At 39.1% G+C, this 19632-nt stretch overlaps 1 protein-coding gene across 3 annotated transcripts in view; it reads left to right on the top strand.

The window, feature by feature from the left end:
* Positions 1 to 19632, top strand: part of Ints7 (integrator complex subunit 7) — a 76696-nt gene that overhangs the window by 25105 nt on the left and 31959 nt on the right. For all 3 annotated transcript variants that reach the window (XM_004626846.2, XM_023710200.1, XM_023710201.1), the window contains exons 5-8: positions 1622 to 1668; positions 5929 to 6128; positions 6510 to 6632; positions 15922 to 16039. In XM_004626846.2, the coding sequence (XP_004626903.1) occupies positions 1622 to 1668; positions 5929 to 6128; positions 6510 to 6632; positions 15922 to 16039 (488 nt within the window). The remainder of the gene's footprint in view (positions 1 to 1621; positions 1669 to 5928; positions 6129 to 6509; positions 6633 to 15921; positions 16040 to 19632) is intronic.

Raw genomic sequence — 19632 nt, 5'->3', positions numbered from 1 at the left:
AAATGTTTTTTACAAACCCTCATGTTGAGGGCTAGGGATAGCTTTAGCTATATTCTTGTTTTTCTTTTTAATTTTGCCCTTTTATTTAGAATAGATTCCTTCCTTTTCTGAGTTAGAGAAGTCTAATATGTCAGTTTCATCTTTTCAGCATCTCTCAATCTAGATAATATAGTTTTGGGCTAAGACAATCTCATCTTTCCAACCAATAATTCACCCTTAAAGAAAAAGACTGCAGGCAAATTTTCTTTCACTTTAAAATGAAATATTGCTAAATTCTGAGGCAAAAGTATATAACTGTGGAAATTTTTCCAAATTTTAACTGCAGAGCAAATCAAAGTATTGCCTGTTTCTAGTAAGTAGGAGGAAAACCCCAGGATTTTAAAATAATGATGCATTGGTTAATAATAAGGCTAAAGAGAGTATAATAGATAAAATCTAAGACCCCAAAGAATAGTAGAGGAAGTTGAAAGCAAACTGAATTAATCTCAGAGAACCAATTATGGCTCTCATCAGAAGTTTCTAGGAGCTGGGGATGTGGGACAGGAGCAGAGCACTTGTCTAGCACACACAAGGCCCTGAACTTGTAGTCCCAGCACTGCAAAAATAAATAAATAAATAAGAAAACAAAGCATGTTTTGCTTACTGTTGAGAAAAGCTGATGTGTGGCCTGCAGAAAACCCCATTGTTTACTTGTGAGAGAAAGAAATTAAAGCAGCAGATAATATGTTAGAGGAAGAAAATAGTTTCTTAGGGTTGGCCAGATAGCTCAGCGAATTAAAGCGCCTGCTTAGGCAGACACGGGGACTGGGATTCGATCCCCGAAGTGCTGTGCTGGCCCTGCCCCCAGTGTGTGCTGAGATGGCAACTGAGACTGGGCGTGGTGGCACATGTGTGTAATCCCAGCGCTTGGGAGCCTGAAAACAGGAGGAGCACCATGAGTCCAATCTGTATAGTGAGACCCTGTAGACTCCATACTAAGTACAAAAATAAATTTTTTGAAAAAGAAAATAGTTTCTTTAGACTTCCATTGAGCTGCAGAAGGGACGTATTTTATGTCTGTATTACTTATGACTACATAAACTATCTTATATTATCACTATCATTTCCTTCCATAGTACATAATATTTTATCTCAAGTACTTATGTCATTAACCTTTCCAAATCAGGTGATATTTCTAATTTCTATACTATACTAAAATCAAAAGTACTGTGGAAAGTACAAGTATCTAGTATTTAAAGCATGGCTAACTTTAGTTTGGCTTTCCATAAGATTGTATTTATATTCCCTACTGCATTTCTGCTACTTTATACCTACTCTTTTTTCAAAAATAATGTTAGGAATTGATTTCGTTGGTTGTGTGATCATAGCTTATGTGTTAAAAAGCTTTCGTTAAAGGAAAGTATATCTCAAAATACCATATTTGGTAATGATAACCTTGATTATTTTAGTGTCACTGCAAAGCATTCTCAAATTAGAGCTCTTCAGCCTTTGGAATATTGGTTATGATTTAGAATATTGCATTTCTTCTGTGCCAATTGTGTTCCATGTCAGCTCCTTAGAAAACTTAAGCAAATTGAACTGTTTTAGTTTCTAAAGGTTTTACTGTTCTCTCTTTCCATAGGGATTTTGCTGTAGGAATCTGTAACAAAATCAGTGAAATGATTCAAGGTATGTATAGTTCATTTAGTAAAAAGACATGACTGAGTGGGATCAATAGTAATAATTGTTGTTAACATTTAATGAGTACGTAACTTGTGCTAGTCACTGTTCTTTCAAGTAATATTTATTAACCATCTCCCACCTGCTGGGAAAAGCCCTTCCCCCATGTAGGTTAGGGTGGATGTAGGTCAGGGTGGAGTGGGAGGAGGGAGATAGGATATGAAAGTTCAGGTACTGGAGAAAATGAGATAGAAAGGAGAGAGGATCCCAGGAGTAGAGGGCAGGGTGGGAGGTGGACCTGCTGTTGTAACTATGTCACTTCCTTCTGATGAAATGAGACAGGAAGGAAGGAGAGGAGTGGCCATACCAGCTGGGAGGAACAGTCTGGCCTGCAGGCAGTTGGTGTCGTTAGGAGCTCTGGACTCTGCTGCTGTCCTTCCAGTGCCTTCCATTTGTTACTAGAATCAAAGCCAAATTCCTTACCATAGTCTACAAAGAGCTAGTTTCCCAATGCTACCTACTAAGTGAGGCCTCCTGTAAATTAACCCATTTATTTTTATAACATTTGTTAAAGGCGGCTCTGGGATGATAGCTCACACAACTCTAGAGAGTACCACTTTCTTTGTGTCCTTATAAATGGCATTCCTGTGTGTTGTGCTATTTCACAGCCCTTCGTAGGTAAACTGTTAGACCTGATTTACAGCAGAGGAAGTAGGGCCACAGTAAAGCTCAGCCATTTGTCTAGATAATAGCAATTTAGCTTTGAAGACTACACTTTTAATCACTGTTTTCCTTTTCTATGAGTTTCTATAGTTATATTTTGCATAAATTTAAATTCTTTCCACCTAAAAGTAACAACAACTTGCTCACTTTGCATGGACAAAAAAAAAATCACTAAATATCAAGATAATGTGATTGAGCTTTATCCTGTTTACCTTTGTCATTTTTTTCTTCTACTGTAAGAAGGCCTTCCTGCAGGTTATCTTGATTATAGGAGAAAGCATCACTCACTTACTGAGGAGGCTCTAATTAAATGCTTACTGTATTAGACAAGATCTCATCAGGAGGCAGATGGCATGGTTCTGTTAGGATAATGCAAGGAGGGCTTGAAAAAGGACCCATTTACGAAGGTGTGGGCAGGTTAATGTAGCAGCTAATACAGTCTTTGAGCCTGGTGATAGCTTTCACCACCTCCAGGGCCCAGGGACAGAAGCGGTTAATGACAAGTGGGGCACTTCGAAAACCTATAAGCATGGTGTGGCCCTGCAGAGGAGGAACCAGGGACTAAATCATCTGACCTTATTCTCCCTCTACTCTGCTGGGGGCTCCTTGCTGGGGCTCTCCTTTGCTGAAGTCAGACAGGGCAAATAACAAGGGAGTGGATGTAAACTCAACAGGTAAGCCTCTGGGGTGCTAGGAGCTTAGTGTATCTGAGTGGTGATTATATAGAATTATACAGATGCAACTATTCATTAATCTGTAAACTTACTACTCTCATATTCTTTGAATTTTATCTAAAAATAAGCAAGCTTGGGCTATGATTCAGTGGTAGAGCGTCTGGCTGGTGTGCATGAAGGCTTGGGTTCAGTCCTCAGCACTGGAACAACAGAAAGGTTTAGCTTCAAAATACATACCTAAAAAGATTAGAATTCGGAGGCAAAAGCAAGAAGAAAACAGAGGATGTAGGTGGGATAGAGGAAGAATGGGAGTTAAGATGGAAGTGGAGCTTTGGGGATGGGTATCTATGTCTAATTTTTAACTGATTCTATTTCTGCAAAGTCAAACCTGAATCATCCTAAATCTTAATCATTAAGACTTAAGAGAATCCCGTTGATGCTGGGTTGACCATGGACTTGGGAGAAAAGAGGGCTCTGAGGCAGAAGGCTGCCACAGGAAAAGGCCTCAAGAGAGAGAATAACGTAGGAGAATGAACAATTCAGTCAAGATTGGTGGAGGGGCCAGGGAGATGGCTGAGTAGAATAAGCGCGGGCCTGAGTTCAATCCCCGGTTCCACCAAAAAAAAAAGAGAGAGAGAGAGATGGTGGTGGGAATGGATCAGCATGACAAGTGGAAAGACATAGTCAGATTGGGGTTATATTTTGTAACTAGAGCCAACAAAATCTGCTAATGATTTTAGAAGTAGACTATGGAAAAGAGATTGGGAGGAGATGAAAAAAGACTCCAGAGTCTGAGGGTTGTAACCATACAGTTGCCATTTACTGAATTGCTGTCATTTTTGGAGGATCATTTGGGGGTGAAGATAAGGAGTTCCCTTTAAGAAGTTCCTGGGCCAGAGAGATAGCTCAGCAGCCTAAATACCTGATTGGCAAACACAAGGTCCTGAGTTTGAGCCCTGTTTTTTTTTTTTTTTTTTTTTTTTTTTTTTGGTTTTTTTTTTTAAAAAGATCCCTGTTAAGTGCAAAGCTCTTTTGCTACAGGTTACTGGAAGTGAGCAGGGGGTGGTGGGACACGTACATCTGAAGCTTGGGGGATGAGAAGGAGGGTGGGCAGCAGTCCTTCAGCTGATCACCGAGGCTGAGAGCTTGAGCTCAGAAAGTACAAAGGCTTGGGCAAGAATTTATTACCAATTTAATGGAATACCAGAAATTAAACTATAAATGGGGAGGAGACCCTAAAGGAGATTAAGAAGGAAGAAGGGGCAGAAACCAGGAAAGCGTGAAAAAGCAGAGATCTTTGGGAGAGTTTCAAGGTCAGAATAGTAATCAATATCAGATATGTTCAGCACCATAATAATCAAATGTTAACAACATGAGCAGCAGGTGACTCCACAGAGAGGAAACCGACAGTAAAACTGGCCTCATTCTTCCTGAGTTGGTGATGCTCTGCTTTGGCCAAACCCAAAGAGAGGTCAGATAGCAGGGCAGCTTGTGGCAAGGAGCGGGATGTCACTTTGAAATACTCTTACATTCATACCAGCAGTCACAGCAAGCACTGACCTGCAGGGTATAAAATGGCTTTTGGCATGTGTATAGTATGTTACAATTGAGAAACTTTTGTTCTCTAGTGCTGCAAAGCTATACTGTAAAAGAAAAGAATTTTTTGTTGTTTTTATTAACTTTGGTGTTGACAAAAAAAGATGCCCTGGGGTTAGTCCTCATGGAGTTCCACCTGTAAAAGGAGATAAAGTGCAGAGAGTATCAAAATTATCCTACACAGTCTGTATCTATCTTCATCTTATTAAGCTATTGAAGAAAATAATTGTTCACATAACCAAATTGTACTCACTGAGTGTGTATGCATATACGGAGTCTGCCAGTTCAGCAGTTTGCCCTACTAATAGATGTCTAGGCGCTAATGACCACCACTTGGAGCATCTCTTATAACTGTAGAGGCCTTGGTTCTGATATCTAAAATACAGGCTTCCCAGATAAGATCTTTGTCTTAACCCCTAGAGAATCTCAATTCTATGAGAGGGTTTTGATCCTCCTAGAGCCCTGAAATCGTTCCATTTGTGTGTGTGTGTGTGTGTGTGTGTGTGTGTGTCTTTTTTTTAACCTCATTTATTTGAGTCTTCACAGTCCGCTCCTTTGAGAGATCGTGGGACTGATGAGTTCACAATAACTAAGGGATAATATTAACACAATACAAAAGTAACTTGCATTAATCTAGTGGTGTCTCAGTAAATTCAGTATTAAAATACTTATACAACTTTTCTTTTCCTGATGTCTATGTTTTTGGCAGACTTTGTATATATACTGTATGTGCATACTTGTGTATGTGGTCTTTAAAAATATGAGAAGAAATAGGAAGCAAATATAATTGCTTTGTACTGTGTCTTTCTATGGGATTTTCTGCCACCAACATGTAGTTTTATACTAAGGTAAATATTTTGGAAAGCTGCTGCTGAACCATTGGTTAGTTCTAGTATAATCTTTCATGTTATAAACATAAGAATATAGGGTCAGCCAAATAGCTCAGCAGATTTAAAGTGCCTGCAAGCAGGCACAGTGGCCGAGGGCTCGATACCCAGGCCTGCCACGCCAGCCCCGCCACCGGGGTGCAGAGACAGCAATTGAGACTGGGCCTGGTGGTGCATGCCTATAATCCTAGCTCTTGGGAGCCTGTAAACAGACAGATCACTACAAGTCCGAAATACAAAAAAAAAAAAAAAAAAACAAAAACATAAGAATGTGTCAATGTATGACTTGTTTTTAAGTGGATGCTTTGCTGATTGCATCAGATCCTTTTCATCTGAATGGTTACTGAGGATGGTGACCAGAATCCTCTGAGAAGTCTTCCTGTACCTAGGTTTAGCTACCCCGGTGGACTTGAAGCTGAAGCTGATCCCTATCCTGCAGCACATGCACCATGACGCCATCCTGGCTTCCAGTGCACGCCAGCTCTTGCAGCAGCTGGTCACATCCTACCCCTCCACCAAGATGGTGATCGTTTCTTTGCACACTTTCACTCTGCTTGCAGCCTCATCTTTGGTTGATACGCCCAAGCAGGTAACTTCAGTTTTCTTCACTAAACTTGCATATTAAATATATGATAAAAAAAAAGTAATCCATGCATTAAAGTCCTTTTCTCCCTTAAAGATCAGTGACTTGAATTTCCTTGTTTATATTCTTGGGAGCCCTGAAGGAACCTATAGCAGTGTGGGAAACTGTCAGTAAAGAAAGGGTTGAGATTCTGATAAGGACCAGTCGTTAAGTGGTATCTCACACACAGGGAGAAAGAGGTTCAATCATGGACACATAGCTAATAAGTGACAGGGTCTTTTTGAAGGGGATCCTACTACAAGGCTAAAAGTTCACTAACAGCACTGCATCATTAATGATCATCTCATTGAAAGTATTGTTCTTGGAGTAACTTAAATTCTTTTGTAGATTCAGCTGTTGTTGCAGTATTTGAAGAATGATCCCAGGAAAGCCGTAAAAAGACTTGCGATTCAAGATCTGAAATTACTTGCCAGTAAAACACCACACACTTGGAGTAGGGAGAATATTCAGGTATATGGGACTGTTAATATTTAATATAGAGAAATAATAAATCACAAGCTGTTTGGCATATTTTTATCTTTGTCATCTCTAAATGATTGAATATGAAAAACCTCTTAACATTATTAATGTTGTGAGAAAAATCATTTTATCAATGGAAAAATAAACTTGTCTCTTGATGTTTAAGTTTGTTTAATGAGTGAGCTTGCCTCTTTGTTGCTAATTTTCCTGTAGTTACGCTGAGGTTAATTCAAAGTTCAGTTATTTTATTCCTCTCTTTTGGTCAATTTAGGGAGGACAACCTAGGTGACGTCTGTGATTTGGTGTAGTGCAAAGGCAGATGGGCAACATGGCAAAGTGCATTTCTCCTTTTTTTTTTTGGCAGAACCAGGGATTTAACTCAGCGCTTGCCAGGCAAGTGCTTATTCTACTGAGCCATCTCCCCGGCCTCTTCTCCTTTTCATAGATTGCGGTAGGGTCTTTCTCTGTAACCCAGGTTGGCATCAAACTTGACAGTCTTCCTGCGTCAGCCTCCTAGATGCTGGAATCACAGATGTTACAAGACATTCTTGACTTTTCTTTCATAAACACAAGAGCACATCTCACTCCAGGTTACTGAGGTGACATCTTATATACCATTTCTTAGCCTAAATTCCTGTTTCATATTTATTTTTTCTCAAAATAGAACCCTATTTGTTTACCCATTACTGATAACAGTTGAACACTATTTTTACACACTATCTGTAATATATTAAAGTCTTTGTGCTAGTACATGCCGAAGCAGGAAAATCACCAGAGTTTGAGGCCAGTATGGGTGATATTCTGAGCTCAAGGCCAACCAGAACTGTGTAACAGTTCTGACCCTGTCTCTCCCCTATAAAGAATCTTTGAATTTCAGTTTATGAAAACTAAGCAGCTATGTTTCTTTTTTTTTTGTTTGAAATGTTCTCAACGTGTTTTACTGTTACAGTTTGATAGTCATAAATACCACAAGAGATATGGACAGTACTTACGTTTCATTGATAAGCAGTTAGAATTCCAAGGGGTATAATATGTTTAATAGAACTTCTTAAGAGAATTTAAACATTAATTAAAAGAGATTCTGTCATCTGGTCCCCTCTCAAGTGATTTTTCTGCTTCAATAGTAAGCCTTCCAAAGTATGGACATGTATCATCTTTCTACTTATCTAGGTCTCTTTGTCTATTTTGTGTGATATTAATATAGTTACTTTAGCCTTCTCCTAGATATATTTTGCCTTATATGTAGACGTTCTCCAACCCTTCATGCTGTCATAGTGGAGCTTTTTGGAAGTGGCTGGATCTGGAATGTGTGATGCTGGAATCAAGGGTGTGTGGTTACTCAGTTAGTCCACTGATTGGCTTGGCAGCTTGGGATAGGAATAAAGCACCCCCTCCCAGGTGTTAGTGTTCCACACTTAGGGTGATGCTCCTTGTGTAAAATATAAGGGACAGAAAGAGGATTGCTTTTGTTGCCTCTTTGCTGCCTTCTGCCTGCCCCTTTGCCATGCCACCCTACCTTGCAACCAACCAACCGTGAACTGAAAACTACCAAGTGTGAGCCAGATAATCCTTCCCTGTAATTTTGGGTGACAGATGTTTTGTCTCAGCAACAAGAAAGTCACTGAGAAATATTTACATGGCAGATTGTCATAGTCTTGCTTTGATTCTGTGTATCTTTCTATCTGTGCTATTTCTTATAAGTAGTATTTAATTGAATTATTTTTAGTTCATCCTAGCAGGCTGATTTTCTGGTGGAGCCTTTGATTCATTTACATTTACTGAGATGTATTACATATAAGAGTTAAAATCTGCTGTCATATTTTGTATGTTCTGTGTCTCTTCCACTCTTTCACTCTTAGGAGGGCTGCTTCCTAGATTGTTTTTAATATCTCACCACGTCAAGCTGCTTTTCAGAGTAAATGAACCAGTTCGCCTTCCTGTTCTGTATAAGAGCCCATGCATTCCTGCTGTGCACAAGAGCCCCTTGATCTGTATCCCTGCCAACACATAGCATTTTCAGTGTTTGATTATAGTTATCAAAATGTTAATGTTTGCTGACTTAGAAATAGTTTTTAATATAAAATTAGCTATATTTATGATATAACTATTCTTCCTTTGAATAGTTCAGAAGTTTATGGTCTTCTTATATTTTATGTATTTATCCTGGAAATGTTATCCCATGCAATTATTGTGAAATCTCTAATTAATTTTGCTACACAGACCTTAGGACACATTTGAACTCCATTTACATCTACATTAATCCAGTTTCTGTTGCTTCATGATGCGCACCACACACCGGATGAGTTCTGATAGAAGGAGGTCTGTTTGGGCTCCAGGGCTCAGGAGGCTTACAGTTGAGGGGCTGCATGTGGCAGTAGCTGCCTTACACATACCACAGGACATCACATACATGTACGAGTGTCTCTTCAGCTCTCTTCTTCCTAAAGCCAGCAGAATTCAGTCATGGAGGCACCACCCCAGCGACCTCATCTACTCTTAGGCCTTCCCAAAGGCTCAGCCTCTAAACCCCATAGTTGGTTTAAGTGTCCACAGTCCTATTACCTCAAAAATGTGGATTAAATCTCAGTACATGAAACCAAAGGGAACCCATCCAAACTGTATCTAAACTGTAGCAACATACCTCTAAATGTGTGTGTATTGTCCTTGTAGGTTGTAGTTCTCTCTCTCTCTCTTTTTTTTTTTTTTTTTTTTTTTTTTTTTTTTTAGGGAAGGGTCTATAGGATGTTCAAGGTCTTACTACTAGATTGGACTTGTAGTGATCTGCCTGTTTACAGCCTCCCAAGAGCTGGGATTATAGGCGCATGCCACACTGCCCAGTCTCAAGTGCTGTCTCAGCACACTCCAGGGGCAGGGCTAGCACGGTAGGCCCAGGTTCAAACCCCCAGCCTCTGTGTCTGCTTGTAGGTGCTTTAATCCACTGAGCTATTTGGCTGGCCCTAGTTCTGTCATTTGTTGTCCACCAGTTTTGTCACTTTTTTTTAATCTTTTATTTATTGGATACAAGATCTTGCTACACAGCCTGTACTCATAGTGACCCTCCTCTGTCAGCACCTCCAGCACTGGGATTACAGGTATGCACCACCATGCACGCCTGAGGTTCCTGGGCCATATTGGCTTCGGTACCAAGGATCGATTCCAGGGACTCATACTTGCCTGGAAGGTGCTTAAACCGCCAAGCTATTTCCCCAGCCTGTCACTGTTTTATGACTGCAGTGCATATTGGGACCATCCACTGTCTTCACTTCTCTTCTAACACACCCAGATGTCCTCTCTGGGATGCTCACCTTCTGCCTTTTGTGAGGCTCTTTAGAGTGTGTGGTGGGCACTCCCAGTGTCTATCTCCTAATGCTCGTATGTCTTTATTTGGTCCTCAGTCTCAAAAGAGACTTTCCCCCTTCCCTGGGGATAGAATTCCTAGGGTATTAAGGCTACCATTTTTTTTTAATTTTATTTATTTATTTATATGTGTGTGTGTGTGTGTGTGTGTGTGTGGCCAGCTCAGCCCACCAGGGGGCGGGGCTAGCAGGCATGTGGAGCTGGGGGATTGAACTGCGGTCTCTGTGCTTTGCTAAGCTTGTTGTAAGTAGGTTCTTTAGACCACTGAGCCATCTCACCAGCCCAAGGCTACCATTCTGTTGTCTTCTGGTTTCCATTAATGCTGCTTAGAAATAGCTGTACTCCTCTGAAAGCTTTAGTCAGTTTTTCCTGCTTTTAAAGTTTTCTGTGACTCAGTGCTCTGCAGTTCCTCATGAAATGGCTGGTTATGGATGGGGGTCCCTTTAAACTCTAGATCAGTTAGGCTTCTTGGATCAGAAGATTAGTGTCTTGCAACGGTTTAGGGAAATTGTCATTCATAATTCCTTCAGGTATTGCCAGTGTCCCTCTCCTTTTTTCTTCTAGCTCTCTATTTAAATTTCTGTTAGCACTCTTCATTAATTCTCCACTTTATTGCCTTATTTTTCATATCTTCGTGCTGTATTCTGGATAATTTCTTCTTATGTATGTGTTCACCACTGAGCTACATGCCCAGACTTCCCGTCTTGATTTATTTAGAAAGCTCCTTGGCTTTCTTTCTCCTTAGGAAATGTTTAGTACATTTAATTTTACTCTTCTTTAATAATAAACATTATAAAGGTATTAATTTTCCTGTTTATGCAGATTGGCCACTTTTCATAAATTATTTATTACAGTGTCTTGTTGCCATTAATTTGAAATGAGTTTTTAAGTCAGATTTTTTTTTTAATTTTTTAATTATTTATTTATTTATTTATTTATTTATTTATTTAGTGTGTGTGTGGCCAGCTCAGCTCACGAGGGGGCGGGCTGGCTGGCATGTGGTGCTGGGGGATTGAACCGCGGTCCCTGTGCTTTGCTTAGCTTAGCTTGTTGTACGTAGGTGCTTTAGACCACTGAGCCATCTCACCAGCCCTTAAGTCAGATTTTTTGTGGCATAATTTATTTACAGAAAGCTTTCTAGTACGGTTGGGTGAGTTTTTACAAAGCATATAATTATGTTGCTATTTTGACAAATTGAGATATAGAACTATTTTGTCAGTACAGGTGTTACAAGCCTGGCCTTTACCTGAACTATAGCCCTAGCCCTATTTTTATTACTCACTTGTAGCCAGTCCTTCTCAAGCCCCTGTCACTCACCAACCTGCTATCTGAATTCCTCTGCCCAAGGAGTAGCTGACAAAAACTTCCCATTCTGTAGGTTGTCTCTTCACTCTGTTGTTTTCTTTGCTTTGCAGAAGCTTTTGATATGATCCGTTTGTTGATTCTTGATGTTATTTCTTGTGCCGTAGGGTTCTGTTCAAAAAGTCTCATGCCAGAGGATGGGCCAGATAGCTTAGTGGATTGAAACACCTGCTTAGGCAGACACAGGGACTGGGCTTCGATCCCGGTATGCCATGCCAGCCCTGCCCCTTGAGCTTGCTGAGATGGCATTTGAGACTGGGTGTGGTGCTCGCCTGTAATCCCAGCACTTGGGAGACTGAAAACAGGAGGCTCACTATGAGTCTGATCTGTGTAGTGAGATCCTGTAGACCCTGTACTAAATACATTTTTTTTAAAAAGTCTTATGCCTATGTCTTCAAGAGTTTTGTCTGTATCTTTTAGCAGTTTGTTTCTGTTTTGATATTAGATCTGTGTTCACTCTTTTTTATTTTTGTACATGTTGAGAAATTCAGATCTAGATCCAGTCTTTGCATTTCCCAGCAGCATTTGTTAAAAGAGGTTGTCTTGGCTCCAGTGCCTGTTTCTGGTCCCTTCATCAAAAATCAGATGACTGAACTCTTTTTTTATTTTTAAAAACAGGGTTTTATGGAGTCAGTACATTGACTAAGAGCTCAAATTTGCAGTCTTGCTGCCTTGGACTCCCAGAATCCTAAGATTATAGGCATACACCACCACTCCCAGCCAAGGTCATTTTTTTCACTGTCAAATTTCTCTTTTTAAATTTAATTATCTTGGGGGCCGGGGAAATGGCTCAGTAGAATAAGTGCTTCTCTGGCAAGTGCAAGGGCCTGAGTTCAATTCCTGGTGCCTGCCCCCCCAAAAAAAAAAAAGACAAAAAAATTAAAAAATAGAAAAATAAATTTATCTTGGGGCCAGCCTGATAGCTCAGTGAACTAAAGCATCTGCTTAGGCAGAGTGCAGTGGCCGGGGTTCAATCCCCAGCATGTCCTGGTGGCACACGCCTGTAATCCCAGCACACGGGAGGCTGAAAACAGGAGAATCACTACGAGTTCAGTCTACATAGTGATGAGACCCTATAGACCCTGTGGACCCTGTCCTGAATACAGGGGGGCAAAAAAGAATTTAATTATCTCATTGCTTCTACTATTTTTTTATACCGTATCTTTTTTGAGATATTTGATTCTAATTTATTTTTCTTGTGACTTTTCTTTTATTAATATTTTTAATATTTATTTTTCCCACAAAGAATTTTTTCCTTTGACTGAAAGCTAAGTGCATTGATTTTAATTACTAGAATGTAGTCAAGGGCCAGAGAGATAGCTCAGTAGAATAAGTGCTTGCCTGGCAAACACAAGGTCCTGAGTTCAATCTCTGGTACTGCAAAAACAAATAAATGATAAAGAAAAAAAGAATATAGTCAAATGATCAGTTTTCTAAACCAAGATATAAATTTAGAATATCGAAATATATCAGAAGAAAACAGACAAAATGACTTAACCTTTATAAAGTAATAATGTATTGATTTTAAATTTGAGTTTTACTCACAGTTACCAAAAGCAACTGTTTTTCTAGGACTTCGCTCACTGCTTTTTTCTGTCTTCCACTTGACAATTTTATTGCTGAGTGATTTTTTTTTTTCCCTTGAGTTTTGGTATTCCAAACTCAAATCTTGTGTACTGCATTGTTACTTTTACTGGTTTAATTGATTAGTTTTAAACAATAAAATTAAAAATCCCAAGCTGTCATACTATTTTAAAAAACAGAAAGAAGACTAAAATTGAGCCCCAATTATAATGTATTTTTATAGTGTATTATTAATATACTCAAAACAGTAATTTCATAGCAACTAAAATATTTATTTATTTATTTATTTTTTTAAATTTTATTTATTTATTTGTATGTGGCCAGCTCAGCCCACCAGGGGGCGGGGCTGGCTGGCATGTGGTGCTGGGGGATTGAACCGCAGTCCCTGTGCTTTGCTAAACTTGATCTAAGTAGGTGCTTTAGACCACTGAGCCATCTCACCAGCCCTAAAATATTTAATGTGTTTATATTTTCCTTTGCATTTTTGACACCTTACGTATTAGTATTAATCTGTATTAATTTCTCTCGTATAGCAATTATCTATAGTCTTATCTGAAATATTTACAGTATCGGGTATCAAAGTAGTCTTATCTGAACAAATAAATCTTATTTGATTTATGCAACTACTCTGTTACAAAGCAAAGGATATTTGTTCTAGATACCCTAAATATATACCTAAAGGTATATTTGGCATTATCTCTCCTGAGAGTTTTTGGTATGTATTTTACTAGATCTAAGAGGATGACAGGTTAAGCCTGAAAATTAATTCTTTTAATAATCTTTTTCTTGGACGGTAGTGGATACACAGAAAATCTATTGAAGGTGCTGTGTCTCAAACCAATACATTCAAACTTAACATCCTCACTTTACAGAGTATAAGCAATTAAGTGTGATGTTGTATACCTACCATATATTCCTAGCATTCTAGGGCTGAGACGGGAGGATCACAAGTTTGAAGCCAGCCTGAGCAATTTAGTGGCTGGGTAAGACCCTTTCTTAAAATTTTAAAAAAGACAAAAAAAAAAAGAGCGAGAGAGAGAAAGAAGTGAAGGTGTAGCTCAGTGCAAAGGACCAGGTTACAGGCTCCACTGTAACACTGTAGAAAGAGAGAGAGAGGGTAAGGAGGGGAGAGAAGACAGACAGACAGAAAAAGAGCTTCTTTTTACCATACTTCTCTAGAACATGTCCCTGGTGGCCAGTCCCATTCCAGGGTAAAGAAGAAATCACTATTTAGAGACTGACCCAGAAAACAGTAATTCAGGCCAGGGCCCCTGGTTGAGCACTGAGTAAAGCCAGCATTGCAGGAGAAATTTAGACCAGGTGTTCAAGGAGAAAGGCATTGGTGGTAGTGAGAAAGAGGAATCCATTTGCAGAGATACTTTTTCTTCTTTGTTGGTGTGGAAACTGCTCCTAGTAAGAATAATTGTGTAATAGGTTATATCCTTGAAACAGAAACTTAAACCAAATTCATCACTGAAATATGATTATATGCTATTTAGAGAACTTTATGATTTGCTCTGTTCAGTGTACTTATTTGAATCAATGAACCTTACATCGCTATGTACTTACTGAGACATTTTAGATACCCAATCATGTACTTCATCACAGAAATTATAACATAAATCATTTTATAAGATAGTCTAGTGTTTTAATTTTTGAAATGATAAAACTACTTTTAAAAAACTATCCTTACTTAAAATTTCTTGTTTGAATTCAAAACTGTAGTATTAACCAATCACTTGTCTATAAAGTGCTTTCTTTTGAACGCCATAAAAATCATTGACTTTTTATTTCCTTATATCTTGGTTTTTTAAATATACTTTTGCATTTGTAGCTGCTTTCCTATCACTGAGACATTGAAAAGCTCACCAATGTTCCTAATGCTAAATCCAGAGACTTTTTTGTCTTGGATTTTTAGTATTGGCAGTCAGTCCCCTCTTCTCAGAGCTGAGTCCTTGGCCTCTGCTTTCTTTCCTTTACTGTCACATTGGTGGCCTCCCAGGGCGCAGCATGTGAAGCCTCGGCATCTATTTAGTGCATTGAGCTCAGCTGCAACATTACTCTCTAGCAGAGTAGTTTCTGTAGATTGCAAAGTGCTGTGACTTTCAGTGTCTGTTGAACAGATGTCACCCCATTTTTTAAATTAATTAATTTTTTTTTCTATTTCATTCTTTTAAGACAGGGCTACAAAAGGGAATATTCTAAAATACTTCTCACCTATTTCTACCATCCATACTGCTCCTTTGGCTAGTGCCAATGTCTAACTTTTTATATATTTTTCCATAGACATTTCACATGGGAACTACAGTTCTTCATAAATATTTACCACCACTTTCAAAGAGGTTGAGACTTATAAAGATTTTGGTGATTGGCTCAGATCACAGAGGTGGCAAATGACAGCCAGAATTCTGATGTGAGTCCCCCAAAAGTGGAGTAAATGAACAAAATTGGAAGGGTAGCTCTACTGACTAGTAACTAGATAGAGCACTACACTCTTTGTTATTGTAATGCACATAATATAAAATCTCTACGACTTAAGTAAAATATAGTGGAAGTTTTAGAACAATTTCACATTTATAGAAAAACTAAGAAAAAAGTAAGTAAAATATAGTGGAAGTTTTAGAACAATTTCGGTTACAGAAAAACTAAGAAAATGGTATATATACCATACCCAATTTCCTGTTAATGATTTTTCTTTACAGTAACAGCATTTGTTCTAAATGAATACTGGTACATTATTATTAATCAGTATATATTTTATTCTACTTTCTTTATTTTTGTTCCAGGGTACTACACTATATTTAGTATTATGTCTCCTTATACTCACTTGAGTGTAGTAGTTTGACCTGAGGTTTTTATCATGGAAAAAAATCTTAATACATAATTTTTCTAAAAGATAGAGAATTTCAGTAGAGTTGACAGTTTAAAAGTGCGTTAATGTCTTAAATTCTGTGTTTGCTTTTCTTCTTGTATTTAGGCACTCTGTGAATGTGCCCTCCAAACTCCGTATGACAGCCTGAAGCTCGGGATGCTGTCTGTCCTCTCCACATTATCAGGGACCATCGCCATCAAGCAGTACTTCAGCATAGCGTCGGGTAAGAAGATAATGTGTTGATTGCTTTATTCATGCTTATGTCTCAAGTAGTTTCTTCATAAAGCTTTAAACTGGAGAAAGCTTAATCTCATATACCATTGTATGCTAGTGACTTATTTGAAATGATTTGATGCTTGTGTTAATAATCCTTTTTCCTTGTTCTTAACTCAAGGATATTATTTTTCTGATTTGTTCTTGTTGGAATTATCTGTGAGAGGAAATATTTTTGAGACTATCTAGAATAGTTGGTTTGATTTTTTTTTTTAAACATCAATATTTTTAGATATCAAAAGTATCTTTTTTTTTTTTTTTTTTTTTTTTTTGTATTTGGTATAGGGTCTCACTATGCAGCTTGCACTTGTAGTGATCCTCCTGTTTTCAGCCTCCCCAGCACTGGGATTATAGACATGTGTCACCATGACTAGTCTCAGTGGCCAGCTCAGCGCACTGAGGGGCAGGGCCAGCGCGTCCTGTGGTGCCAGGGATCGAACCCCGGTCCCTGGGCTTGCTTAAGCAGGTGTTTAGTCCGCTGAGCTATTTCACCAGCCCTCAAAGGTATCTTTTGATTTTAAGTACATTTCAAAAGTCAAATGATGTTGGTTTTAAAAGCAAATGCTATGTGCTTCATTTTGGATGTAAATTATTACACTGAAAAATGATTACAACTTTGCCCCACTTCAGTAATGCTTTATTCAACCTGTCCACAATGTTTATAATGCCTTAATGCTCATTGAGAAGCTTGCTTACCTAATAGACTTGTGTAGGTCAGCTTTCCTGTTACTAGACCAAGTACCTGACACTGGCGACTTAAAGGAGAGGTTTACTTTTGGCTCTTGGTTTCAGAGGATTCAGTGCATGGTTGCTTGGCTCCAAAACAGAAACATGGCAGATAAGATGTTCGAAATGCAGTGAGATAGTGAAGTTAAGCTTGATAGCCTAAATTGTTTGATAATAACAATAAGCTTGTCTTCTGGATGGTTAACAACCTAAGTTTGCAGACCAAAATTAGAGAAAAAGGAGGGCTACAAGGAAAGCCAACATTTGGCCCTAGTCTTCTAAGGTCAGTTAAGACTCAGGACATATGAGAACCTGTACTGTAACGTCATGTACCTCGGTAGTGTCCCAAATTTTCTGATCAAGAAGATTATGGGGCCAAAGAGGAAAGTGATCGATGACGTAGAATGTGCCTAAGGAGAGTCACATGGGGAGAAGACACTCTCTCAGGCTTTCACAGAGAGCACATTGGCCAAGCAATGGCCGTGACTCATCCACATGGCTGCACTGACAAAGGTTCTACAATCTGAGGTACAGGATCTCAGGATAAATCCTGAGGGCATTTCACTGACCTTCTCAGACCCAAAAGCTACAACTCTTGTTGCATAGGTCCTGCTTTACCTTGGTCTTAACCATCCAGTAGAAAAGTATGAAGACGAAATATAGGAAATAAAGCCATGCTGTTAAGTTGAGCTGTGGGGGACTCAGGTCAACAATTTCTGACATTGCCATTTAAACAGAAGACCCAATGCTATTATGGGCTACTGGACTCTTTTAGAATATTTTGCTGAGTTTACACACCTATAATATTCAATAACGGAACTTAGAAAAATGGGGTATGCCTATGAATGTCCATTTTGTATCTGTGTATTCAAAGTGGTTGGGATAGATATATAGTTGCATTCTCTTAATGAATAGAATGATTTGTTCTAATGGTGTTTGTAAATAGGATCACAAGTCCGCATCTCGTACAGCAATTAACCACTAAGAAGAATATATGCAGTGTAATATTTGTTGAAACTGTACTTCCAATTTGATTTGAAACTGTCTCATTGCTATCTGTTTATCAATAAAACTTTGAAAAAAAAGAAACATGGCAGAAAGATGTGTTGGAACAAGCAGAACTGCTCAGTTCATGGCAGCCAGGATGCAGAGCAAGTGAACGGCACCAGGGAGAAAGGGTCGGGCCCGGCCCAGATACATTCTCGGAGGTCAGGCCTCCATGACCCACCCAGGCACCCCTAACATGTGCTTTACTAATCGCCTAGGTGCTTTTTGAACCATTCAGTTTAATAATCCAGTTTAACTGTCACAAAATTGAAGGCCAAAGTTTTGTGGAATATGTATGACTTTCTGATTAATGAATTTGAACTGAATTAAAGGGCTATTGTCCATATTTGTCCTTTTTTGTCACTGCACAACATGAACGTACTGAGTCAGGGAAGTGCCTTGTCAAATAAATCTCAGCATATTTTAAGGGGCCATAGTTTGTGTGTCTCACTGCCGGTGGCTCTGAATCACCAGTGGTACATAAATGACTGTCCCATCAGATAGCATGGAACAATCCCATCGAGCGGTACAAGTCATGTGTGTACCCCTGGAGATTCACTCTTGTGGGGACATGTTAATAGGAAGCAAAAAAGACCTGATGCAGTTCTCTGACCTCCCTTGCAGCCAGGGTACATGTATGTGCCCTGGGCTCAGTTAGTCATTTCCATGCCACAGACTGAATTGAGAACTGATGACAAAAGTGGGGGTTGAGAAAATCCATTACAGTGATGCAGAAATGACTGTAGCACCATCCTGTTTCCAGAATACTCTATAGCAGTGGGAGCTTGCCGTGTCTGATACCTAGGAAATAGAATCTGGGACGTTAAGTAATCAGCAGTAGGGCCCACAGTGTCTTCTTTGGTCTAATTTTGTGCATGACTTTTGGACTATGATCTTGTCTGTGCCCTGGCCTCCCTTTTTTCCTTCTTTATGACTTTTGCATTCCAGCCTTTTAAGTAATTCTGTTAAGTACTCTCTATCAGGTATCTGTTACTCCATAAAAATCACAAATCTTTAGTGGTTTTAAACTATTACCATGTTACTCTGATCCTGTGAATCAGTAATTCTGACAGGGCTCAGAAAGGCAGTTCTACTAGTCTCCCCTGGGGTCACCATATGACTGCAGTATCTAAAACTGAGACCCGACTAGCTGCCCTCATTCACAGCACCTAAGTTCTCTGTGTGACTGTTAGTGACAGACCTCTTAGCTGAGCCAAATGGAAGCAGCCACCACAGACAGCACTTCTGAACCTGCTGTTTGTGTCATGTTTTCTTAGTCTAACTGGTCAGAGCAAGTCATATGGCCAAGCCTAGGTAGGAAGTAAAATAAATACCTCTTGATATGAAGAATTAGAAAATACCATGGCAAAGGGTGGTATCTGTAAGAAGTGGGATTTTCTTCAGAAACTGTTTTCAGTGAATTCCTTTTCTACATAAATCAGTTTCTTAAATTACAGTTAACATCTTTGCCTAACAGGATACTCTCAGTAGTTCTGGTAGGCAAAGTCTTTTTAAAAATTTTTATTTATTTTAATGTATTTGGTACAGTGTCTCACTATGCTGCTCAGACTCATAGTGCTCCTCCTGTTTGCAGCCTCCCTAGCACTTTACAGGAATGTGCCACCACACTGTGTTGGTAAACAGCTTAGCGTGACCTGTAGCAGGGCCAGAGTGGTATGTGGTGCCCAGGATCAAACTCCCATCTTTGTACTTGCCTAAGCAGGCACTTAGTCCACTGAGCTATCTTGCCAGCCCAAAGTCTTATTTCAT

This window comes from Octodon degus, unplaced genomic scaffold, assembly GCF_000260255.1.
Source record: "Octodon degus isolate 3935 unplaced genomic scaffold, OctDeg1.0 scaffold00017, whole genome shotgun sequence".
NCBI classification, from domain to species: domain Eukaryota; kingdom Metazoa; phylum Chordata; class Mammalia; order Rodentia; family Octodontidae; genus Octodon; species Octodon degus.
The sequence above is the reverse complement of the archived record's forward strand: the minus strand, read 5'-3'. Positions and strand labels throughout refer to the sequence as shown.